This window comes from Myotis myotis, unplaced genomic scaffold, assembly GCF_014108235.1.
Source record: "Myotis myotis isolate mMyoMyo1 unplaced genomic scaffold, mMyoMyo1.p scaffold_m19_p_8, whole genome shotgun sequence".
Lineage (NCBI taxonomy): Eukaryota > Metazoa > Chordata > Mammalia > Chiroptera > Vespertilionidae > Myotis > Myotis myotis.
Genome location: NW_023416390.1, coordinates 89,547,637 through 89,573,215, shown reverse-complemented (window position 1 = coordinate 89,573,215; position 25,579 = coordinate 89,547,637). Strand labels below are relative to the sequence as shown.

Genomic DNA, 25,579 nt, shown 5'->3' with positions numbered 1-25,579 from the left:
CAGCCCCCCCATCTTAAGGACTATAGATGTAGCAAATGGCTTGCTCACATGAGGACTGTGTACGAAGGCATGAGCATATAGGAAGAAATAAGGAGAGGATCATAGTACAGAGCTTGTAAGAGAAGGGCGGTTCCCATCATCAGACTTGTAGAAGTGAGAGGAGAAAGGATGGCAGCATGTGGAGGAACTGTGCCCTCCTGGACGGGAACCACCAGCAAGGAGCTTGGAGCATAACCTCAGTCCCTCCCCCCCCGGCTTGTTCCAACCTCCTTCCTATGTCTCCACTGAGCAAACCCTGCAATAACTCAGAAGGCAAGGCCATTCATTGATGTAAGGCTTTCAGTCAGTCTTCTAAAGCACAGGGAAGGCTGCAGAAGGGTAAAGTGCCTCTGGAGGGGTAAATGGAAAATACTCATGTTGACCTGTTTAATGAGCTGTCCAAAGAAGTCTATGGAAAAGTGATTAGAATCCATCAAGAATCAAAGATGGTGTTGAAGCAAAACTCACAAACCTTGCAAATATATAAAGCATGGACTTAATCAATAGACTCCAACCTGAAGTAGAAAGACCTCCCTGTGCAGGTTACATGGGTTAGGATGCTGACTTACAGAACTAACTGACTAAAAGGCTATGAAATTCAACTGATGAATAATTGAAGGACAAGTAAACAACTAAGATAAGCTGTGACACTGTAAAATGCCATGTCTTATTAAAAGGGACATCTGGGGCCTGTGCCATTTCTGAGGGTAAACGTCTCCAAGCCTGGGTATGGACAATTTCCACCAATGATGTAAAGTGTGTGGTCATTCTTACTTATGTCAACCTGACTTGGCAAGTAGGAAGGGATGCGTTTAACTAACAAGGAATCCAGTAAGGACTTCAAATTGTGCTGCTGGGTGAAAATGCATGCAAGGTGGGCTGGCAGGACAGGTTAGATGCCCTCAGGAAGTGAGGGAATTATGAGCACTGGCATCAGTGCAAAGAAAAAAGATAGGAGTGAAGGAAAGGCAGGGCACAGTAAGTAATAGTGGCATGAGTGAAGGCCTGAGGTACCCGCAGGACGCCTGGGTTATTGAGACATGAGAATGGAGTTTCTCAGTGGTTTCCTGCTTCCCTTGGTGCAATGGTACTTTCATGTTTCAGTTTGGCGGAGCCACATTGCCCAGATATTTGCTAAAGCAATATCATTAATGTTTCCATGAGGGTGTTTCAAATAGGAAATTAACATTTCTATCAGTGGACTTTGAGTAAAGCAGAGTGCCCTTCAAAATATGGGTGAGCCTCATGCAATTAGTTCAAGGCCTCTACAGAACAAAGATTAACCTCCCTCAAACAAGACTGCCAGCAGATGCCTTCAGACTCGAACTGAAACTCTTTTCTGGGTATCCAGCCTGTTGGCCTACCCTTCAGATTTTGGACTTACCAAGCCTCCATCTCATAGAGAGAAAGGGAAAGAGAGATTTAGAAATGTATGTGCATCCTGTTGGCTCTGTTTCTCTGGACAAGCCTACCTAATAACACTGGGGTGCTGGCCATCTGGGTGCTTCTGGTCTCAGCTTTCCTTTCAGTTTCTGCATATTGTCACCATGGCACTGCTCACACTGTACTATAACCACCAGTGTTTACTTGCATGTCCCCACTGGGCTCTGAGCTCCTTATGGAAAGTGAGGGACAGGGTGTGAGGAATCTCTTCATACTTGCTCTCATGAGTCCCAGTGTAAACAAAACTCTGAGCTAACACAATCAAATTAAAGATTAATTTCTAACTTTCTTCTTTTCTTCTTCCCCTTCCCATAACTTGTCTTAGACTAAGGTCCTGTTCCAGTAAACCAATAGTTTGGTACTGTGGATACTGCCTCAATGTCTAATCTTAATCTCACTCCTACACTCTTTGCAACCTTTTCTACAAATCCAAGAGTAAATGTGCTCAACTGTTCTTCATTGCCTTCAAGCCCTTTCATGGTTACCATTCTTCCCCAAAGGACTACTTTGGAATGACTAGTGAGGGTAACACATACCTTGTAATCATCTTGGAGTTCAAATTCTAGTGCTGACACATTCAAGCTGTGTGACCTTGCACATTTCTGGATCTTGGTTTCCTTATCAATATAGTGGAAATGATAAAAATGGCTTCCTTTCAGGATTAATGTGAGTGTTAGAATAAAAGCAAAGTTTCTAGCCCCAAAAAGTAGAGGTCATAAAATAGAGAAATCCAGTATTCACTGGAGCCCTCTCTCATACTCACCACTGTCCCAGTGTGGATGGTACCTATATAGTCACCCTTTCCTGAAAGGACAGCAATCTCTTCATGCCAGCAACAAAGAATTACCCCTTCTTCAGTTGTCACAAGATGCCTGTGCCACTAGGTGCCTGGAGGGAGCATTTCTGAGGGAAAGCTTCCAGTATCAATAAAGACAAATTAGAAGGATGAGGCACCCTGACAAGATGTTCCTTAGAACTTGACATTTAAACTTATTCTACTCAGCTTACATTTTACCATTTTTAATGTTAACAAGACATCTTGTCAACGAGTTAACAAATGTGTCCCAGCCATACACGGTCTTTCTTCTGTAGAGTACAAATGCATACTAATATGCAAAATTGTTCGTTTAGAATCAATAACAAAAATACATTTATTTCTTATCTTGATGAATACAATGCCCGTTTCATGCATCCACACTTGTATAGAAATCATGAGGCACTGAAAGGAATTTTGCAAGGAATGTTTAGTCAAATCTCTAAAGTAAAACTTGTTTCCATTCTCAAACAGCTCATAATCAAACCACCGTACCAGTCTCTATATCTTATCATTGTCACTGATATGATGCTCTGTTTCTCACTATCTGGAGGCAGGCTCTGTTTTCACTAAAACTCATCAAAGAATGCATAATGGAGTAGGTAGAGAAGCCACAACTGGAATCTCTGTAAAATACCTGCACATAATAGTGGAGTGTGATGGCAGATAATAGATTATTATCCAGACTATTGATTGACAGAAAGATGTCCATCCAGTTAGGTCTAGCAGTTGTCAGCCTTGCCTCCCAAAGTCAGACTTACTAGCACAGAGAGGAGACCTTGGTTCTTGTCTTCTTGAAGAAAAAAATTCAATCAAGAGACAAGATGTAGAAAAAGCAAGCAAGAATTTATTGACTGCAGCAAAAACTTACTTAGGGTAGAGTAGGAAGTGGGCCTCTGTGATCCATCTCTAGCATAGTCAGCTTTTGATGGAAATGGTCACTGAATTTCCCCAGGACAAAATGTAGGGAGGAGGGAAGAGGATATAAAAGCAAAGAACTGTGGACATGGGCCAGCATCATGGTGGAAACCCCTGAGATGACTGCCCCAATTAGACAGGAGGAGGTGAAGGCAACTAGAAAAGGCCTCAGCCCAATTTTTTTAAATGGCCCAATGGGAGACAACAAGGCCTAGGTAACATATGAGGAAACAGGTGACCCCATAGTGCTCAGCCAATGAGGAACCTGAGAAGGGACTGAATAAACAGATGGTGATTGCTGCCTCAGGTGTGCCTGCACAACCCAAAGGACACCAGCTCTTGAGAATGTATTAAAAGTCTCGTTGTTGCGGTACTTCTGTCTCCAAGTCCATCATTTGAATTCAGACAGGTGAGCATTTTTGTGAAACAAGGAAAGGCATAGAAGAAGCAACAGGAGAGCTTAGGATGGGCTGACTTGGCTCACTAGAGGTCAGAGAAAAGGGGGAGAGGGGGGCCTTGGAGACCAATGCAGGAGGTTAGCCTGGGGGTGAGCGGTGGCTGCCTATTGCTTCCCTGGTTTCTATTCTCATGGAATCCCTTGGAGGTTAGAAGATAAGTGCCTGTAGGGGAAGGAGAGGGGCAAAGAATGGCACAGGTGTGCTCCCTGGAGGGAAAGTGCATTGGGACCTTCATTTTCAGCATTTTATAGTCTAGGTGTTTAGGGGAGATCTTAGGGGCCAATCAATAGAATACTCATCAGCTTTATGCTGATGTACCAAAATGAGATTTATTCTCTTAATTTGTCTGTCCTTGGGTCTGGTTGGCTAATGGCATTTAATTGGATTTCTGTTATCTGTCTCCCTGAGTGGGGTGATTTAAGCTATTTACACTCTGGTTGGGGAGGAGAAGTGCAAACCATTTACCCTTAAGTGTCCATGGTTTAGGAAAGATAGGATTTACTAGGGGGACACAAACTGCTGTTTAACTATCTATCTCAGTTTCCCTAGTCTGCTTGTCCTGGAACTTTCCAAACTTCCTACTAGTCTATAACAAGACCACTGTCAGTGAGTTCAGTTTATGAGCGGGTGACTCAAGGACCTGATAGTATAGAGGAAACAAGAGTTACTCAAAGCACATGTATATCTCACTGAGGTTCTTAGTATATAGTATTTTTTTGGCAGCTTTTGGTATATTTTACATCAAAGACAAGTATAATTCAGTAGTTAGTGTCATATCAATCTATAATAAAGTTCTATCCTTGTACCTTCTATAGGCATCTCACTTATGATTTCCACTGTAAACACTTACTTCCAACACACACACACACACACACACACACACACACACACACACACATATGCGGAAGTGTTAAATTTACTGCCTGGCAAACATTTCTACAAGAACAAACTGGGCTCAAGTCCTCAAGTTTGTTTTTTTCATAAGTTGTTGGATGGCCATTGCTGCAGAAGGACTCTTGCTGGAAAGGTGTCACTTCGTTAGAGACTACATAAGATTGTGTTGAGTGTCTACTGGATGCTGGCCTAGTCCAAGTTTCATCCCTATGAAACAGCTGGAATGATTTTGATTTACAAATGTTTTAATGAGGCTAATAAATTATAGAGGTAAGATTCCCTTATAGCCATCAGATCTAAAGTGTTTGCCCCATTCAGCATGCAGACCTTCTTATCAAAGTGTGGGTGGCAACCCTTGTTCTATCACTGTGACTCAATATGCATTGGTTGTCTGCTAGGCCAGGTACTGATGAGGCACTGAAGATGTGGAGATGATTATGGTATGGTTCCCCACTCCACAGAGTCTATATAATCTCAAGTCCTTGTGGTAAAACAACAACAACAAACAAACAAAAAAACCCAAGTCTTGAGCCTTCCCCACTCTACATCGTCCAGGATGAGCTTTTAAAAACATAGATATCTTGGAACTTGAGGGGAACCAAGATGGCGGCATAGGTTAATGCCGGAGATTGCTGCCTTGAACAACCAAATCAAAATACAGCTAAAAGATGGAACGGACATCATCCAGAACCACAGGAAGGCTGGCTGAGTGGAAATTCTACAACTAGGAGGAAAGAGAATATCATACCCAGACTCAGAGGAGGCGCAGTGCTGAAGTGAAATACTCAGGGACAGAGTGCGAGCGGAGCGGGCTGGAGGCGGAGGGTGCAGTTGGTGCTTTCAATCGGGAGGGAGTCTCAGATTCTGAGCTCCAGATCCAGGTGAGTCTCTAGGGACCCAGACTCAATCGGGAGAAGCAGGACTGTCTGGCTTCAGTCGGAACTCGAAGGCAGCTTTCTCTCCGAGGTTTGCAGCGGTTGCTGGGACTCTGTGAGGCAGAGCCCCTAGGGATGGAACTGAGAGCCGCCATAATTGTTCTCTCTGGCCCACCCTGTTGATCCCGAGCCCAAGCGACCCACCCACCCCCGCAAGCCCTGCGCAGAGCCATTTGCCAGATAGCCTCAGGCAAAGGCTAGATTAGCACCTCCCTAGAGGACAGAAGTTTTCCCACTGCAGACACAGCTGATTCTCACAGCCAGCTGGCCTGGAGGTCAAATCCCCCTAGTATTAACTACAACAATCAAGTCTTAACTACAGGAGGACTACACACAAAGACCACTAGGGGGTGCACCAAGAAAGCATAAAAAATGCGGATACAAAGAAACAGGACAAAACTGTCAATGGAGGATATTCAGTTCAGAACCACACTTTTAAGGTCTCTCAAGAACTGTCTAGAAGCCGCCGATAAAGTTATTGAGATCCTCAACAAATCTAATGAGACCCTCGATGTTATGATAAAGAACCAACTAGAAATTAAACATACAAGGACTGAAATAACGAATATTATACAGACTCCCAACAGCAGACCAGAGGACCGCAAGAATCAAGGCAAAGGTTTGAAATGCGAAGAAGCTAAAAACACCCAACCGGAAAAGCAAAATGAAAAAAGAATCCGAAAATACGTAGATAGTGTAAGGAGCCTCTGGGACAGCTTCAAGCGTACCAACATCAGAATTATAGGGGTGCCAGAAGATGAGAGAGAGCAAGATATTGAAAACCTATTTGAAGAAATAATGACAGAAAACTTCCCCTACCTGGTGAAAGAAATAGACTTACAAGCCCAGGAAGCATGGAGAACCCCAAACAAAAGGAATCCAAAGAGGACCACACCAAGACACATCATAATTAAAATGCCAAGAGCAAAAGACAAAGAGAGACTCTTAAGAGCAGCAAGAGAAAGAAACTCAGTTACCTACAAGGGAGTACCCATACCACTGTCAGCTGATTTCTCAACAGAAACTTTGCAGGCCAGAAGGAAATGGCAAGAAATATTCAAAGTGATGAATACCAAGAACCTACAACCAAGATTACTTTATCCAGCAAAGCTATCATTCAGAACTGAAGGTCAGATAAAGAGCTTCACAGATAAGGAAAAGCTAAAGGAGTTCATCACCACCAAACCAGTATTATATGAAATGCTGAAAGGTACCCTTTAAGAAGAGGAAGAAGAAGAAAAAGGTAAAGATACAAATTATGAACAACAAACATGCATCTATCAACAAGTGAATCTAAGAATCAAGTGAATAAATAATCTGGTGATCATAATAGAATCAGGGACTTAGAAAGGGAATGGACTGACTATTCTTGGGAGGGAAAGGGGTGTGGGAGATGCGGGAAGAGACTGGACAAAAATCGTGCACCTATGGATGAGGACAGAGGGTGGGGAGTGAGGGCGGATGGTGGGGCAGAAACTGGGAGGAGGGGAGTTATGGGGGTAAAAAAGAGGAACAAATGTAATAATCTGAACAATAAAGATTTAATTAAAAAAAAACATAGATATCTTGCCTCCCCATCCATTTTCTTCTATCTGTGCAAAATCCAAGCCTTATTTATGGATTACAATTTTTGAAGGACATAGTTGTACAGATGTAGAAACTCAAATGCACTAATTAACTGTCTTAGAACAATGCCTATACTTATTGCATCCTCCAAATAATTATAGTTAAAGATTATTATAATTATTGTCTGTGGGACCATGGACAAGGCCCTTGACTGTTGCATCTCACTTTCTCTGTCTGTAAATGGAGGGTGATTATAATAGCTTTTTACTATTGCCGTGTAGTCAGTTACATGACAACATTTCAACAATGCTGGAGAGTGACTGACAGAGCAGGTGATAAGGGCAAAGAAGGTCGTACTCACCTTTTCTTCTTTCCCTCTTCCTCCCTTGGAAACACATCCACTCTCTTAATGGGCCACAGGCTGAGTCCCTGGTAGCACCTGTCCTCTCCTGTTTGGGACGACTCCTGCATGGGCGACTCTTGCTGTGGCTCACTAGCAAATTACTCAGTTGGAATAACACTTGTATTTCAGAGGGAAGGACACTTTTTATTGTCACTTGTTTTCTGTGAATGCAGTGTTGTCTAGAGGACTTTTTGTAAATAAAGAAAAATGATCCCAGCTTAGAGGCAGGAAGATCTTTTTAAGTGTATTTCTCCCTGTTTCATACCCTGTGTTGTCAGCCAAGGCTTGAGGACCGCATCAGTATTCCAGCAGGCTGGTCTCTAAGGCCAAGCTGGGATTTGCTTGTGTGAAAGTCCTGAGCTTTAAAGTGGTCTCTGTGGGCTAGCAGGCGGCATAATCTCCTGCTAAATGGGGCCATTAAATGAAACTACTAAGTCATAAAGATTAGCATTATCCTGAAATTAAAGCATTGTCACCTTTGAGTTGCCAATAATTGTAACAGGCACTCAGAGAAACTCTTTTCATTCGGAGAGTTGACTCCAACCACAGGGATGAGAAGAGAAGGCGCAGAACCAAGGCACAAAGTGGTTGTAGTGTGATTCCCACTCATTTATCTGCTTATTCATACACTCACCCCCTTTACTAACTCCCTCTCTGATGTCTTGCATTCCTTTAATAATAGCCTTTTACTCATTTACTCCCACATTTATTTTTATGTGTTGAGTTACTTATATATTATGCATTCATTGAGCCAGTCACTCAGTTATTCAGTTGCTCATTTAGAAATTGTAATTCAAGTAAACTTTTGAGCAAGGATGTGCAAGTCACTAAGGTTACCAAATGAATGTGTGTCCTTGTCCTACAGGATCTCACAGTTTAGAAAGCAAACAGACATTGCAAACAGATATGTCTCACAAGGTGTAGGAAATAAATTAGAAGCCAAAAGACGCTACAGAAATAGTACAAAGGAGGCCATGGTTGGATCCCGGGGAGCTGGAAACTGGGAATGGTGGTCAGAGAAGCTGACCTTGAAGGGCTGCCCTCTGGGCTGCATTTTGTAATATAAACAGCTAATATTTAGTTAAGCATCTAGTATGAGGATCCATCCCAGACACTTTATTCTCATGATGTTATTCACTTTTGCAGAAATCATGCAGAAGACACCATTCTTTTCATTTGCATAGGGAGCCAGTGAATTCTTGAGGCTGCACCATTGTCCAGGGTCACATGAATTGACATACGTTGCCAGAAAGTGGAGCTAGGTCTATGATTCCCATTCTTGGGTTACTAGGCCGTGAGAAATAGAGGCTCTGGAGAAAAGAAACACCCATGTGTCTAAACAAAACAGGCCCTCCCCTGGCCTGTGTGCCCCACCCATCAGTCAGTGCCACTGCAGAAAGGTCCTGGAGGGAGGGAGCCTGAAGGAATGGTGTCTCCATTCCACTCACCTCACCTTCCTGATCATCACTTTCCTCATCTGTCAATGGAGATAGTCATACTCACCTTGCAAAGCTTTTCTGAATATTAGATGAAGTTTATAAACACCAAAGATTCTTAAATTTTATTTCTTCAAAGAATGACCTAAGATGAGTAAAATGCCATTTTCTAGGCTATTTCCAACAATGTTTCCTCAGTAGGTTTAGAACAGTGATAAGAAATAACATTTTAACAAACACCTGAAGACATCAGACTTTGGGAAATACCTATATAAGTTGATTAGCACATTACTTAACACTTAGGTCCCATTCTTCAGTCCTCTCCCCAGTACTCAGTGACTGAAGAATTGCTTGTCTTAAGACCTTCACATAGAGCTCATCCTAAGCCCTCCTGTTGGACGTTTCACAGCACACATTGTAGATCCCTGGAGAAATCTTCCTTCTGTGCTGTGGGGATCAGGACAGTCTTCCACCCGTGCTCAGCGCTGTACTGGCTATTTTAAAACACTGACCTTGAAACCCAAAAACCTGATATCTAATATCCGGTCTTAAAACCCTTTCATCTAGACTATTCTGTGTAATTTGTAGAGTTACATAGGAAGTAAGGTACTCCACAGGCATGGAATCCAAGGAGAGTTAACTTCTATGAGACTCAATTCTTCATCTGTGCAATAGCGATAAGAAGTTAGTCTTACCTCAATGGATTGATGTCCAGATGAAACACAATTAAATGAGCAATGCACCTAATACAATCAGTACAATCTCTGGTACTCTGTAAGAGCTTCTGAAATAGAAGTCAGCATCACCACCATCATGGGAGGACCTGGATGCTGAAGGAGTTCAGAGACAAGAGCGATCAAGAAAGGCTTCCTGGGAGACATAGTACTTGATAGATAAACAGGTGTGACCTTGATAAGTAGGGGTTACAGGGCCAGGCAGAGAGAACAGAGAGGAATCAACCCTGTTGAGCTTCAGGGGTGACAATTGGGAGAAGCAGTGAGCAGGTGCCTAAGGGCCTTCCCCTTGCTGGGAGGCTCCTGGATCACTTGTGCATCGGATCAGAAGAGTGAAATAGTAAGTGGGAGTCAAGGATGTCTCCAGAAAGCTTTCTTGTTGCTGCTTGCTTTTGCTCTGAGTCCAGGATTACAGGGAGAGATGATGAATCAGAGTCTGTCTAGATGCCCCAAAGAATAAAAGAGCCAAGATGTGCAAGTAGCTTACGATCCCAGGTTCTGTGAAGTAGAAGCAGTAGAAAAGACACTCACCTCAGCGTTTTCTTTCACTGGGAGGGTCCCTCAGCCAGGCCTGCACCCTCTCACAGTCCGGGACCCCTCAGTGGACATCCCCCTTACAGTCTGGAACTGCACCATCTCACTACTGACCATCTGCCTGCTCACTGTTCCTTAGCGCTGCTGCAGAGGTAGGAGAGGCTCCTGCCACCTCTGCTGTGCTCTCCAGTCGAGAGCCCAGCTTCTGGCTGAGCAGCGCTCCCCCTGTGGGAGCACACTGACCACCAGGGGGCAACTCCTGCACTGAGCATCTGCTCCCTGCTGGTCAGTGTGCATCATAGCAACCAGGTGTCCTGGTTGTTCCACCATAATGGTCGCTTAGGCTTTTGTTAGTATAGATTACTGGGATGCAGTAATTAAAATAACAAGCAATAACTTTCATGAGCGCACACGTCAGACAGACTAAAATGGTTCACAAATGTCAATTCAACATTACTAATCAGTACTTATAGTTGAATGTGAATGTGGTGTCATGGTGTCAGAGGTTGAAATGGATAATAATCTTTGCTGTTTGATAATTGTGTTGCCAGTTAGTCCTTAATCATGCATGTGTATGTCTCTGCATGTGTGTGTGCCTGCTTGATCTGTGTGTGTCTATGTCTGGGAGTGTGTGTCTCTGTTTATATCTGCATGCCTGTGACTGTGTGTTTGTGTGCATCTGCATCAGTGTGCCTATGTGTGTTTTTGTATGTGTAAAAATTTGTGAGTGTGTGTGTCTGCATGTATATGTCTGTAGGTGTGTGTATGTGTCTCTGCATGTGTGTCTATGCATGTGTCTGTGAGTGTGTGCCTGTGTGTATCTGTGTGTGTCTGCATATGTGCATGCTGTGGGTGTGTGTCTGTGTGTGTGTTGTGTGAGTGTGGGTGTGTAAAAGCACTCCCACATGGATTTGCTGGAGCACACTAGAAAAGCTCTGAACACTTACTGTGAAGCACTGTGCAAAGCACTATTTTGTTTTCACCAAAATTTTTATTCTGAAGTGTCCAAACATACAGAAAAGTTGAAAAAATACTAAAATAAGCTTCTATATACTTTTCACCTGACTTCTCCAAATGTAAACATTTTGCACATTTGCACATTTGCGTTGCCCTCATCTCTCTCTTATTCTTTATCTTCCCTCTCCTTCATTCCTTCTCATAAATTGCCTTTTCCTTCCAGAATTATTTAAAAATAACTTGTAGACACATTGATAATTTAAACTTAAAGACTTCAGTTTGTAGCTCTTAGAACAAAGACATTATTGAACATAACTACACTACTAAAACCCTAAATAAAAATAAGCATTAATTAAAATACAATATATAGTCTATTCTGTCTCTATCATGTCTTTTATAGCAGGTTTGTTTTTGTTTTTGTTTTTAGAGAGAGAAAAGAAGGGAGGAGAGAGAGATAGAAACTTCAATGATGAGAGAGAATCATTGATCGGTTGCCTCCAGCTTGCTCCCTACCCGGGATCAGCCTGCAACACGGGCATGTGCCCTGACCAGGAATCGAGCCAGTGAACTCTTGGTTCATAGGTCATCATCACTCAATCACTGAGCAACGCTGACCGGGCAGCATTTTCTGTTTTCATAGTTTTATTTACGATTGAAGCACCTTCCACATGATGGATTTGATTGCAAGATCATTTTAGTCTATTTTAACTAAAAGGCCCTCTCTTCTAACTCATACCATTTTGTTTGTTTTTCATGACAGTTTTTTGAAGAGTAGTACATGTCAGCTCTGAGGTAAAATGTTACATATGTTTGATTTTTAAAAATTATTTGTCATTGTTAGAATACTTTGGCCAGATGACCTCATGGGTCATGTGTGGTCTCCTCAGTGCACCCTGTCAGGTGGGATATGATGTCAATTTGTGACCCTGGGGCACCAGCTCCCTCCTTTGGCTAGCGTAGTTCTGCTGCACCTCTGCATCATGAAGATAGTTTATAATCAGTAAGTAATCTATGTGGGTGGGAATAACCTGCTCCCCAACATTTCCCCCAAATCTGCTAATGAGCCCAACCTATATAATTTATTACACCAGAATTTGTCATGTTGTTTTTCTAATTCTACATTTTCCTACATTTGTAGCTGTCATTCTGCATTCTTCACTATTTCTCATCCTCCTTCACTTGCCTTTGTATTACTAAAAACATGTTATTCCATTTTAATAAATTGTTACCGTTATCTTTACTAGTATATTGTTATGTGAAAATTGCCATTGCTGTGACTAGCCATGGTCCCTTTAATTTTGCTCCTAGCCTTTCTTACTTGCCTCTATAATCCTGGAGTATTCTGTAGCTTTTTAGCACAAGATGCTAAAGTGATCTTTCCCTGCCTAGTCCCAGACTCAGCTGTTTTCTAAAAGAAGTTAGGTTCACTTCTGTAGCAAATTGCTTTTGGAAATTAAGATCTAGGCATGAGGTTTGTTTATGTTTCTAGAGCAATAGGCCTTACTCTATGGGAAGCAATTTTAGTGAACACAGAAAGAAAACACATGTGTGCGCCAGAGCAGAAGTGTCCACTGGAAGAGAGATAGACCGTTCCACTCTCCTCTTTGGTCTTGGGGGTGTGTTTTTGTCAGTAACCTCCAGAACCAGAGCATAAGGCCCATGAAGCAGGGGATGTTCATTCACAGAAGGTGTGCATCGGCTGTGGCCTTGTGGGAGGAGAGGTGAATAAGGCCCCGACTCCTTTAGGGCTAAGGCAAGGCCTCTGCAGCCAGCCCACTGCCTGCGGCTGCCCGAGTTCAGCCTCAGCTCTGTCAGCTCTCCTGAATAAAGGGAAGGCGCTCTTTCCTATGAACTGGTGGCCCGGGGATGGGGTATAGTCTTAGGGTTGATCCCATTTAATTCACATGATGTATTGGGAGGTACAGATTCTCTCTAACGTGTATTTTGAGGAAATGTGGGCTCAGAGAGAGTGGAGAGTATGGCCAGTGTCACTTAGATGTGAGAGGCATTAGGTCTATGCAAGTGCCCAGCTCTTTCCTGGGAGCACCCAGCAGGCCCTGCCACAGACTCCTAAAGACCTAGTGTGCCAAATCGGTTTGGCTCAGTGGATAGAGCGTTGGCCTGCGGACTCAAGGGTCCAGGGTTCGATTCCGGGCAAGGGCATGTACCCTGGTTGCGGGCACATCCCCAAGTGAGGGGAGTGTAGGAGGCAGCTGATCGATCTCTCTCATCGATGTTTCTAACTCTCTATCCCTCTCCCTTCTTCTCTGTAAAAAATCAATAAAATGTATTTTAAAAAATAAAAAAAAATAAAAGACCTAGTGTAAGGGTGAGACGTGTAAGGGTAGCTACAGCCTGTCCACCCACCCCGCAGCCCTCTCCCCAGCAGGGGTTGGATCTGGAGCCCCTGCCTCCCCTTCCCCTGCTCAGAGGCCAGGCACTGAGCTCAGCCTTGCCTCCTCCTGCCCCAGCCAGGGTCAGGTTTCCTCTGAACCGGGGGGGATGCCCTCAGGGTTCAGAGTGCCCTTCGGCCTTCATCCTACCTCCTCAGTCCCTAACATGATGCTCCGCACACACTAGGCACCTCATACTTTCCTTGAATAGCCCAGCAGACAAACAAACAAGTAAATACAGTGTGCATGGAGTCCATTCAAAAGCACACCCTCCAACACCATAAACTTCCCCAGGTCTCTTTGATCTTGGCCCCTATTTTAAAGCAAGCAGAGAGAAAAATAAACTCCCACAAGTTACATAAAAAGGAAATTCTAGAGAGAAGCGGGGGAATCAGTCACACCAGGCCAGTTGTGCGGAGGTTGTCCAGTGTGGCCCCTGCGGACAGTGGAGCGCGGTCACGGGCGGAGCTGGCTCCTGGCCTGACGACCGGGCATCTCTGGCTACTGAAGTGATGTGGGCGCGCCCGGGCCAGAGGGGGACGCCCTCCCCAACCACAGCAGCCCCAGAGCAGAGCTGCAGCAGGGCAGCAGGCCTGCAGGGCTCTCCTATCTACAGGGAGGGAGCATGGCCCCGGGGCGAATTCTTGTAAAGGAGCTGAAAGTCCTTTTATACCCTCTGTCTCCCTTTCCTTTAAGTTAAGAGGAAGGTGGCATTGACTCCTCAGCTCAGGTTCCCATAACTGTTCCTAATGGTGAGGTGGTCCCTTCGGATCCTCCCTGGATCAGAGCGGCTTGTAGCAGGTCAGCTTTGGTGTGGAGCCCGTACCCTGAGCCAGGCACTGTGCTCAGCGCACCCCTGTGCATGTTATTCATTTCATTTCTCACATCACTGGACATGGGTTAAGTCCAGCCTACAGCTGAGGAGACTGAGGTCAGGGGTCAGTGTCTTTGCCACACATAGGAGCCCGTGGGGTGGAGCGGCCTTGCCTGGCCCAGCAGCCCGAGCCCCAGTTTCTCTGCAGCATCTGCCCCTCCATCCACAGAGGCCTTCCACGCGACATCCACCGGCAGTCACTGCTTGTGATTTAAACGGGGAGATAAGATAGGAACATATGAAAAATTAAATAACCTCAACGCAAAACAACAAGAACTGTCATGAGGCTGTAGATGTGTGGATGGTAAATGAGTGGTGGAGATGGTGCTTGGAGGGTTATTTACACTGTCTTTACCCTTGGCGTGGGAAATGCACTCTGTCAACACAGATAACAGCACCAGAAGCGACCCCAGGGACCTTAATATAGGCCTGCTTTATCACAGTAGGCGGGTAAGTGAATTGGCACATTTTTCAAAGGACTCTAAGCAGCTCCCCACAGTGATTTAAGTTCAATTAAGCTGGATATTGACAATCTGTAGAGTTCCTTCTAAGTATTATGATAGAAAAATTGCACTTTTTTCTTGCTCTGCAAAGAGACAAATATGTGTATAGAATGAGCTCTTATTAATCAGAGTTATTTTTTGCCTCTCTCTCCTTTTTAACTTTTATTTTATTATTTTTTTCAGAAGAATGATCACCATGGTAACAGATGAAACAACTTGCAACATCTGTAATTATTATTATTAATAATAATGATTATCACAATAATAATAGCAATTAGATAGAATGACAGGAAGAAAAACATGAAAAAAAAATTGGCTGGTTCTGTGTGTAAACAGTTTTCAGCTCCTGAAATGAGTGTAAGGGGCCTCAGACAGGCCCCTGGAAAACCCAGGATGAGGTCACAGAGAGCTGTCTGGTAATGACTTGGGAATATGTCACAACATCATAGAATGTTGCAGAATATTCCACCGTAACTACTCTGCTGAGACTTGGTGCATACTCTTTTCTTGTTGAATGTATGTGTGTATTGATCTTATAACTTGAAATTCCTTTTTTTAAATCTGGTCCATCACATAACAAATGTATAAAAGAGCTGCTTTGGAAATGCTGGAGGAAAGACCTAGCAGAATATAGATGATAGTGAATGACTAACCTCATCACTTGACAAGATTTCCTGAAGAGCTATAGGCACCCAATGCTAGGCCAGGCTCCTTGGCCACAGGATAGAGACTCCCGTATGTCTATAGTCCATTTTCAAGGAGAAAAAGGCATGGTAGCCACTGGACAGGCTTCTCTATCAGCCCCACCCGACCTTTCCCTCATCAGATCTCTAGCAGCCCCATCACTCATGAGCTTGAGAGTACCTATAACAGTGCCAGATGTTTGTCATTCTTGTGTACACACTGATGTGTGCACTGGAGCTCAGCCGTGCATATGGTCCTGGGTATGTATGCTAGTGGCAAGCAGGGCACTAACTGAGCATAACTTTGAACAGAGGAATGCATGATACATTTTACATCTTGGGAGACCTAATAGCTTTATGGGAATAGACTTGAAAGCTAAATTCACAGTGCAATTAGAAGAATGCTTTACTAATCTGCATAACAATGTATTGTTAACTTTTTAACTTTTACATTAAAAAGTTAATGTAAAACTTTTAACTGCTCAAGAGCCATTGAGCAACCTTAGCATATTATTAGCAAATTACGCTTTGATAGGTTGAACAGATGACTGGCTGACCAGACACTTAGCGTATTAGGCTTTTATTATATAGGATTTTCATTAAAATGATATTACAAGCCCTGCTTTCCAAGAAGGAAACCGGAGGTGGTTATGTAACTTGATCAAAATGCATTTGAAATGATGCATTGGAACTTTATCACACATGCTATTTGTTAGCCTATGGCCTGCAGTTCCTTTACTTGTAAAGGCGGCATGCTAGGGGGTGTGGTGCATGGTCAAGAGCTAATTCTCCTTTATGCCAGTGAATGATTATCATGGCTAAGTGATACTCTTAAAAAGTAAATATTTTATTTTTATTTTTAAAAATGTAGTGAGATGTTTTTGACATATAACATTGCTTAAGGTGTTCAGTGTGTTGATTTCATACATTTATATATTGCAATATTACCACTGCAATGGTGTTAGTGAACATTGCTAGCATATCATGTGATTATCATACTTTTTGTGGAGAATAAGATCTAGTCTCTTAGCAATTTGTTTTGAAGTTTATAATATGAAAGTGTGAACTAAGCACTAAGCTTGTATTAGATCTCCAGAATGCATTTATTTACAAGCTTGTGGCTTTAAACAACATCTTTCCATTTCCCTAAAACTGTAGTTATTAAACAGCATGGCACTGGTATAAAATAGATATACAGACCAATGGAACAGATAGAGAGCCCAGAAATAAACCCTGGCACTACAGTCCACTCATATTTAACAAGGGTGCAAAGGATACCCAATGGAGAAATAAAAGTTTCTTCAATAAATGGTGTTGGGAAAACTGGATAACCACATACAGAAAAAAATGAAATTAGACTTCTATCTTAACACCACTCACAGAAAAATTAATTCCAAATGGACTAGAAACTTAAACATAAGACCAGATACCATAAAACTCCCAAGAAAAAACATTGAGAAGAAGCTCCTTGACATCAGCATTGCTGATAATTTTTTGGATATGACACCAAAAATACAAGTAACAAAAGCAAAAGTCAACAAGTGGGACCACATCCAACAAAAAAAGCTTCTGCACAACCAATATAATGGAAAGACAGCCTATGAAATGGGAGAAAATACATGCAAAACACATATTGAAGGGAAAAAGCAAAGATTTTAAATGTATAATAACTATTTCTTTAGACTAACTGAGATACTTAGTGAACTGAACAGATTCTTTCTAGTTCAAAATTTCAAAATGCTTTTTGCTATTGAGCAGAAAATGTGTCCTGGATGACTCCATACCTGTGTTCTTTTGAGCAGGTAGAGAGCTGGGCTTGTTTCTCATTATGGGCTTGATTGGTGGTAAACAGCAGAATTATAACCAGAAAAACAATGGGTCCATGCAGCCAGTCACTACTTGAGGAAATTGAGCAGAGACGAGGTTGAATCATCTGAGTGTTTATCCCAACACTGCCAGCTGTGTGAGAGAGCAGCAGATCACCCACAAAAATCTGCTCTGCACCCCAACATAAGCCAGCTGCTTATATTGGATAGAAGGACAAAGATTACAAGGGAATGTAGACAAAAGGTATCCAGATGGGCAGTTTGCAGGTCTGGAGATTTGCAAAGGCCTGTGGTATGCAAAGGGCTGGGGGTCTTCAAAGGGCTGGCAATCCTGGTTTCTGCAACAAGGTTAATCTTTCCATGATAACAGGCAGCTCCTGATGGGAGGAAGGGATGCATTTCCAGATAGGGTAGAATGTGCCTTCTTTAATCAGAATAAAACAATCATGGTTAACAGAGCATGATTAATATTTCTTATAATTCTAGCTGGTCCCCGATATTCTATTTCTGCCCCTAACAGAATGAATGATAGGGGATGAACAGGATAGCAAAATGGGAGTATCAATGTCTTTTTTTCAGGTTTCTGGATTCATAAAAATTAAACAACATATTCTGCTGATGAAATTTCAGGAGATGTAAGGGACATCAATAAATACAGACAGACATGAGGCTATTTCAGAGTGAAAAGATAGTTGAACAGATGGTAATAATTCATCATGTACAGCAGCAACTATAGTATAAGGAACTGCACTCCATCCTGCTTTTTAACCTCATTTGCCAGATGAGATCCCAACTCCAACTCTCCAGGGAATGGAGTTGAGATCTTCATTCTAATGCAATAAAGAAAAAGTTCTAATGTATCAATTCTTAACTCTTTTGCATGTTGAACAACTTATTGTGTGTCCATGTAGAACATATAGTTTTAATATTATAAAACATTATAATACTACTAGAGACCCAGTGCACAAATTAGTGCACCAGTGGGGTCCCTCAGCCTGGTCTGTGGGATCGAGCCAAAACTGGGTCTCCAACATCTCCTGAGGGGTCCAGATTGTGAGAGGGTGCAGGCCAGGCTGAGGAACCCCACCAGTGCACGGTCGGGGCCAGGGAGGGATGCAGGAGATTGGCCAGCTGGGGAGGGACCATGGGAAAGCTCCAGGGCATGTCCAGTCCATCTCTCTCACTCCCAATCGGCTGGACCCTGGCAGCAAGCAAGCTAACCTACTGGTCAGAGTGTCTGCCCCCTGGTGGTCAGTGCACATCATAGAGAGTGGTTGAGCAGCCTTAGCATATTATTACCATATGACTTAATGATGCTATGTGGATCACTTTTGAAATGAGACAGATTGGACACAGTACTATTAGGGACACATTTATTTCTCTCTCTGAGCATTCATATATCTGCATATCTACATCTTTATATCTGTATAGACATAGGTAAAAATATAGAGGTAACAATATATTGTAGAATGTTCTAGTATGAGGCAGCAACACACCATCTATTATTGGACTTGGTTTCCCTCTTCTGCTTCTAAGCACCTTGGACATTTCAAAACTGTCCATCATTCTTTGTCCTTCTACAGCAGTGGTTCTCAACCACTTTGATAGGTTGAACAGACGACCGGATGACCGGACACTTAGCATATTAGGCTTTTATTATATAGGATTTTCATTAAAATGATATTACAAGCCCTGCTTTCCAAGAAGGAAACCAGAGCTGGATATGTAACTTGCTCAGCATCTCCCAGCTGGCATGCAGCAGAGCCCAGGTTCTAAGGAATGGATGTGTCCACAGTGCAGGCTGTCTCAGCACACCTTGCAGCTCGGAGACTGTGACACATGCCCTGTACTGGGGTCTTGTGCTGGAGGCAGGCCAGCAGAGGCTGGTGTTTGGAGCCTGGAGGACTTTATAATGCGTTTCCAGTCTCAGCATAGATGATTCACCCTCATTCCCTACATGAAATTGGACTTTCTCGAGTTATAGGCAATCTTTGTAGGTTGAATCGTGTGATGTTCCCAAAACTTCAAAAATAAAGCAATTCCTGTTCTGGGTCTTTTGAAATGGGTGTGTTTTCCTCATGAATTTCGATGGATTTGGGGAGGGAGGCTGGGCAGAGTTTATCTTCTCTCCCCATGAGGCATCTCTTACCTTATGCTCTGGGAAAGAACCTACACACCATCCTGAGAACTGCCTGAGGCCACTCTCCCCTTGCCCTCTCCTGGATGCTGTTGCTAAGAATAGCAGCACCGGCCACCTGTGAGACCCCGATGCCTTTATGTATGATGGTCAGCATAGATTTCTGTGGAATGCCATTCATTTGGTGAATAATGGACCTCCTTGCATAAACACCCTCACTTCATCTTTACAACAACCCTGTATAGTCGGCCTCATTGCTGCTTTTCGGATGTTACTGAAGAGGAAACTGAACTTTAGAGAAGTAATAATTTGACAAGGTTGCTAAGACTTGCATGCCAATCCAGATCTTCTGACTCCAGAGCCTGACCACATACACTAACCTTCGCCCACCCATGGACCAAAGAACCACCTTGAATACTTAGCTTCCAGAGCCATGTTTTAGTACAAGCATGTGTGGGTTCGTGAATGCATCCCCTGAATCCACCTAATGGACTGTTTAGAGCAAATCTTACTTGTTTGAAAACCCTTCAGAGCTGACTTCACATGGACCTTCCCCAGGCGAAACCACAGTACCCGCCCTAGAGCAGGGAGCAGGAGCTGGCCCATGGAGGCTCTCACGAGGGCCACTGTCCACTGGCCTTTACTATTGTGTCCAGGTCAGGGCTTAACCTACACTACTGCCAATGACTTGGCAGGAGAGGGGGAATAATACCAATTTACCCATTTGCTGTCAGTCTTTACTCTGCTATCTCCCAGGGGAAATGTAGTCAGAGGACAAGGGTATCTTTGAAAGGAAAGGCAACAAAGAGACCGAAGTTTCCAGTAATCGCTATCTTCCTGTCACTCCCGCTGTGTTTGCAGTGGGGGCTTGTGACATCTAAGGGAATTGTGGGGAGTGTTTTGAAGCTCTTAGTGTCCCTTTGCATCTCCTGAATATTGCATATACCAATAAGTGCCAATAGCTGAATTATTAAAACTTCAATTCACCCTCAGGGTCCTGAGGCAGAGTTGGCAATAGTAGTGACTTTAAGATGAAAGATTGTCTGACAGCTTCCTTTTCCATCTTGCCAAAGATAGAATATGATTTTGGCAAAGTGAGTCAATGATTAAATGAATAAACAAATCAATTAATGGATGTATGAACAATTAGGTGAATGAATATACAGATATGAAAGTCTGTGTTCATTGGAAGGGAAATCTAAATCCATATGACTTAATGATGCTATGTGGATCACTTTTGAAATGAGACAGATTGGACACAGTACAATTGGGGACACATTTACTTCTCTCTCTCTCTGAGCATTCATATATCTGCATAGCTACATCTTTATATCTGTATAGACATAGGTAAAAATATAGAGGTAACAATATATTGTAGAATGTTCTAGTATGAGGCAGCGACACACCATCTCTATTATTGGACTTGGTTTCCCTCTTCTGCTTCTAAGCACCTTGGACATTTAAAAACTGTCCGTCTTTCTTTGTCCCTCTACAGCAGTGGTTCTCAACCTTCTGGCCCTTTAAATACAGTTCCTCATGTTGTGACCCAACCATAAAATTATTTTCCTTGCTACTTCATAACTGTAATGTTGCTACTGTTATGAATCATAATGTAAATATCTGATATGCAGGATGGTCTTGTCCCATAGGCCTCGAAGTATTTTTACTTCTTAGACCTTGGTTTGCGCATTTGCAAGACTGTGGAGGTGAGGGTGAGGGAGCCATGGGTGTCTATGTGGGGCTCCTCTTCAGCCCTGAGAACCGAGGAAGAGGAAGGACGTCACTGTGGTAAAGATGCTCAGATGACGAAAGCTTCCTGAGGTGTCCCCTTTCCTCCTTGGCTTCATCCATAAGCATCTTCAGAATTAAATTCAACCCCCATCACAGTAAATGCTTTGCCTAAGTTACTGTTACAGAATGTCTGTGCCTGCCAGATAGTGTCTTGAAACTTTATATTTTGGGTTGTTATTCCACAGTAACTGCCCTGCCACAGGGGAGATGGTTTTGCTGTGCTTATATTTTTATTTTTTTTTTACTGATGATAACACTGACCCCCCATAGTGAGGTGACTTGTCTAAGCTAGTTCTCAGCAGAGAGAGGTTTCACATACAGGCCTCCCAGTTTCTAACACTCACATCCCTCTCCTCTCTCCTAGCCTTCCATTTTCCCTGTTCTGGGCAAGGCATGTTTTAAAGGTCCCTGATTTAAAGGTCTTCGCCCCTGCATGTTCTTTTCCTGTAAGCCTCCGCAAATACTTTTGACAAACAGGATGAATAATAAAAAAAACTGCAGTTAAGTGCCTTGGAATTCAATGGGGAGTGCAAATTCTATCCTTGTTAACTGTGTGTTTTACAGAGACTCTGTGTGTAGGTCTTATTTCCCCTGGAACGTGTGGTTTTCTGTGATAACCACGGGTGCTAGTGTTTTTCTTGTGAAGGGGGGGTGTGCCAGTAGATGGAGGAGGGCTTTGGGGGACTCACACCCTGGGTTCCAGTTCCTGCTTTGTCACTATCCTGAGCAAGCTGCCTGAGTCTCTTCATTGCATTTCCCCCACTTCTGACCTGGCCGTGTCGGTTCCCTTCGGATTTAAGTAGCATTGATTTTAAATGAGATAATGGGATTAAATGCTTAGCTTGCAGCCTGTGGAATCAGCTCCAAAACAGCAGCTCTTGAGATTACTAACCTGCTTTCTCCACTAGTGGAGCTCTGTGAGGAGCAAAAACTCTCTGGTCAAAGCCTGGGCATGAGTAGAGCAGCCGGTGGTGATCATGGCCCCCTGGGGAGACGCCATCACATGGCCTGCACGAGCCTCTTTTTTCCAGTGTGATCCTTTTCTGAACTTTCTTCTAACCCTCCTTCCTTGGGCTGTGTTTTCTGGGCAGAGGACAAGATCTGGACGTCGGTGCAGCACAACAACACAGAGCTGACCCGTGTGCAGGGCGCCAGCCCCGAGAAGCCCTACTCCATGGCCTTGGACTACGGGGGCAGCCTGGGGCAGCTGGAGGCCGTGATCGACAGCTCGGAGCACTGTGAGCAGGAGGTGGCCTACTACTGCAGGAGGTCCCGCCTGCTCAACACACCAGGTAAAGCTCGCAGGCCCCCTGCTCTGGTTGGCCATGCAGGGTGACCACAGCGGCAGAAGGGCTACATAACCTGGAATATCACAGAGGTGGGTGTTTGCCCACAAGGGGGCTGCACTGAGCCGGGAGGGAAAGGCTGCTGGGCGAGGACTGTGATGGACCACCTACTGATGCCCAGGGTGGGCCGGGAGCAAGTTCCATCACCTCTTAAGGTCTCTCCTCATCTCCCAAAGGGAAGGACGGCCACACCCACCCTGCCACAGCAGTGACCATGAAAAGGGCCTTGAGAGCAATGGCACTTGAAGTGAGCAGTGGAGCCAGACATAAAAACGTGCAGGCGACAGCATATGGGAAAGCAACAGGGGCTCTGCACATTCCCCAAGAGCAAGGAGTGGTGTCTGGGGGCAAAGCGTTGGGGCGTAGTGGGAAACAATGAGGCCGGAGGGTAGCAGGTCCTGTGTGCTGCCTGAAATGCGGAGGCCTCTGGAAATGCATTTTATAAAAATAACACTTGCTTTCAGAAAAAAAATTAGATAAACCCTATTTTTTAATCTTTTTTTGATGGTTATTTTTTAGAGTGGATAGTTGATTTCGTCATTAACATGCTTGCAAGAACAAAGAACAAAACCAAACAGAAATTTCCTAGAACTGCTTACAAAAACACCCAGGCATGTCGCAAAATGTCAGGTGGGCTTGGCCACGATTATGCCCACCCTGGGAATCCATTTGTTTAGTTGCAGTGTGTGTGTGTGTGTGGGGGGGGGGGGGGGAGCTAGGGGGGGGGAGGGGAGGCTGCCCACCATGGGGATGTGAGGTGGCCAAAAAAGTGTGTCAGAATCTTTAGCGTCATGTAATTTAGAGCCCAGTGCTTGGAAGTTGGGAATGGTGAAAAACCTGGGAAAACTAGACCCTGAAATGTCAAAAAGGAGAAAGCCTGTGCACCTCACTAAATGTGACCCACAGCCGCCCTGATCAAGAATCTTTAGGGGACACCTTGTTCCACGTGAATGAGTTTTCCAGATAACTGTTTCTTATTCCTTTAAGCACCAGAAATCTTTAAAGGAGTTTCTAACTATTTGAAATGAAAATCTTTTTCAAATAGATTACATGCTTCCTTGCCTTCTTAAGGAGATAATTCCGAATATAAAATGTAACCTTTTCTTGATGACTCAGTACCATCACTGGGAAAATCAGTTATGCAGGGGGGTGGGTGCACGGAGCGCGCAGGCTGAGGTCGGAGCATGGTACCGGGCCCTTTCCCAGGCCTCAGTCCCTGTCCCTCTCCCTTCTCAGCACAAAATGCCTGTGTCTCAGCACCCGGCGCCCCCTCTGTCGGGTGTTGTTCCCAGTTTCCCAGGTTGGGTTTGGCGGACGTAGGGAGGAGGTGAGCATGTTGCTGTGACTCTGGGATGTCCTCCAGCATCTGCATTCTGTGCCGTCCGTGTGGCCACCCGCTGACGTCCTGCGTGTTTTATTTTTCTGCCGTCACTGCCTTTTGCTTGACGTGGACACTGAGCAGGAGGGGCGTGGGTTTGGGAGCAGGCCACGCTGGGAGTGAGGTCATGCCTCCTCTTTCTAGTTATGTGACTGTTCAAGTCACTAAACGTCTGGTTTCACCGCCAAACCATTTGCCTCAGAACCTGAGCGGCAGAGGCAGCAGGAAGATGGACAGAAGGGAGCCTGTGCTCCCACCACGGTGCGGGCCAGCAGACCCGGGGGCCGTGTTTCTTTCCTTGCGCACAGCCTCCAGCCCAGAGGGAAGGCCCCAGACTGGTGCCGGGATGGGAACCAAGCTCAGGGAGAGGCTGTCTTTATTTTAAATGTGTAAATAGAATGGTTACACTGATCATAACTCATGCGAGAAAACAATCTCACCCCCCAGAGCAGACGGATGTTGTATTTGGCGTGTATCCTTCCAGATGTTTGGCCACATGGATGTGCACAAAAGCACATTGGAACACACTGTATGTGTGTTGGGGTTTGAAGGTGTTCATTAATCCTCCCTTCCCCCATGGGTCTGAGTCAAAGGAGGTAGAGGAAGGAGGACAGTGGGCATGCTCATAGTGTCTGCGTCCTCCTGGTGAGCTGGCTTGAAAAGCTCAGTGTGGGCCAGAGCCCAAGGGGCCCCTGGGCCTCCACCTGCAGTGCTTGTGGCACTGGGTGAGGTGGTGCTGCTGATAGAGTGCCTCCTAGCAACGTGGCCCTAGCCTCTTACCCCTCACACTTAACGCCAGCCCAGGTGTGCTCACCTCATAGGCATGAGGCAGCCAATAGTGTGCACAGGGATCCCAGAGCCAGGGCACTGGCCTAAGGGCGCTCCTATCACCAATCCACAGACTGGCCGGCCCCTAAAGTCAGGGTTCTGGTCAGGGCCTCTCCTGGTCACACAGCTACTTTTCTTCATGTCCTCACATGGCAGGACTAAGGGGAGTGAACTTGCACTGATTCCGTTCCTGAGGGCTCCACCCCCTCCCCAAGACCCCCACCTCTTAATACCATCACACTGAGGGCTCCACCACCTCCCCAAGACCCCCACCTCCTAAGACCATCACACTGAGGGCTCCACCACCTCCCCAAGACCCCCACCTCCTAATACCATCACACTGAGGGCTCCACCACCTCCCCAAGACCCCCACCTCCTAAGACCATCACACTGAGAGGGCTCCACCAATTCCCCAAGACCCCCACCTCCTAATACCATCACACTGAGGGCTCCACCACCTCCCCAAGACCCCCACCTCCTAAGACCATCACACTGAGGGCTCCACCCCCTCCCCAAGACCCCCATCTCCTAAGACCATCACATTGAGGGGCAGGGTTTCAACTCTGTGAATGGATTTGGGCGGGACTCAATCAGTTCATAACAGGCACATACATGCAGGAACACTGTACTAATCCCCCTCATTAAAGCCAAGCGCTTACCCTGGAAGACCAGGGAGCATAGGGGAGATG

At 44.6% G+C, this 25,579-nt stretch overlaps 1 protein-coding gene across 1 annotated transcript in view; it reads left to right on the top strand.

Moving 5' to 3' along the window:
• Positions 1-25,579, top strand: part of CNTNAP5 (contactin associated protein family member 5) — an 876,948-nt gene that overhangs the window by 561,793 nt on the left and 289,576 nt on the right. Inside the window, exon 13 of the mRNA XM_036320828.1 lies at positions 22,430-22,630. Within this exon, the coding sequence (XP_036176721.1) occupies positions 22,430-22,630 (201 nt within the window). The remainder of the gene's footprint in view (positions 1-22,429; positions 22,631-25,579) is intronic.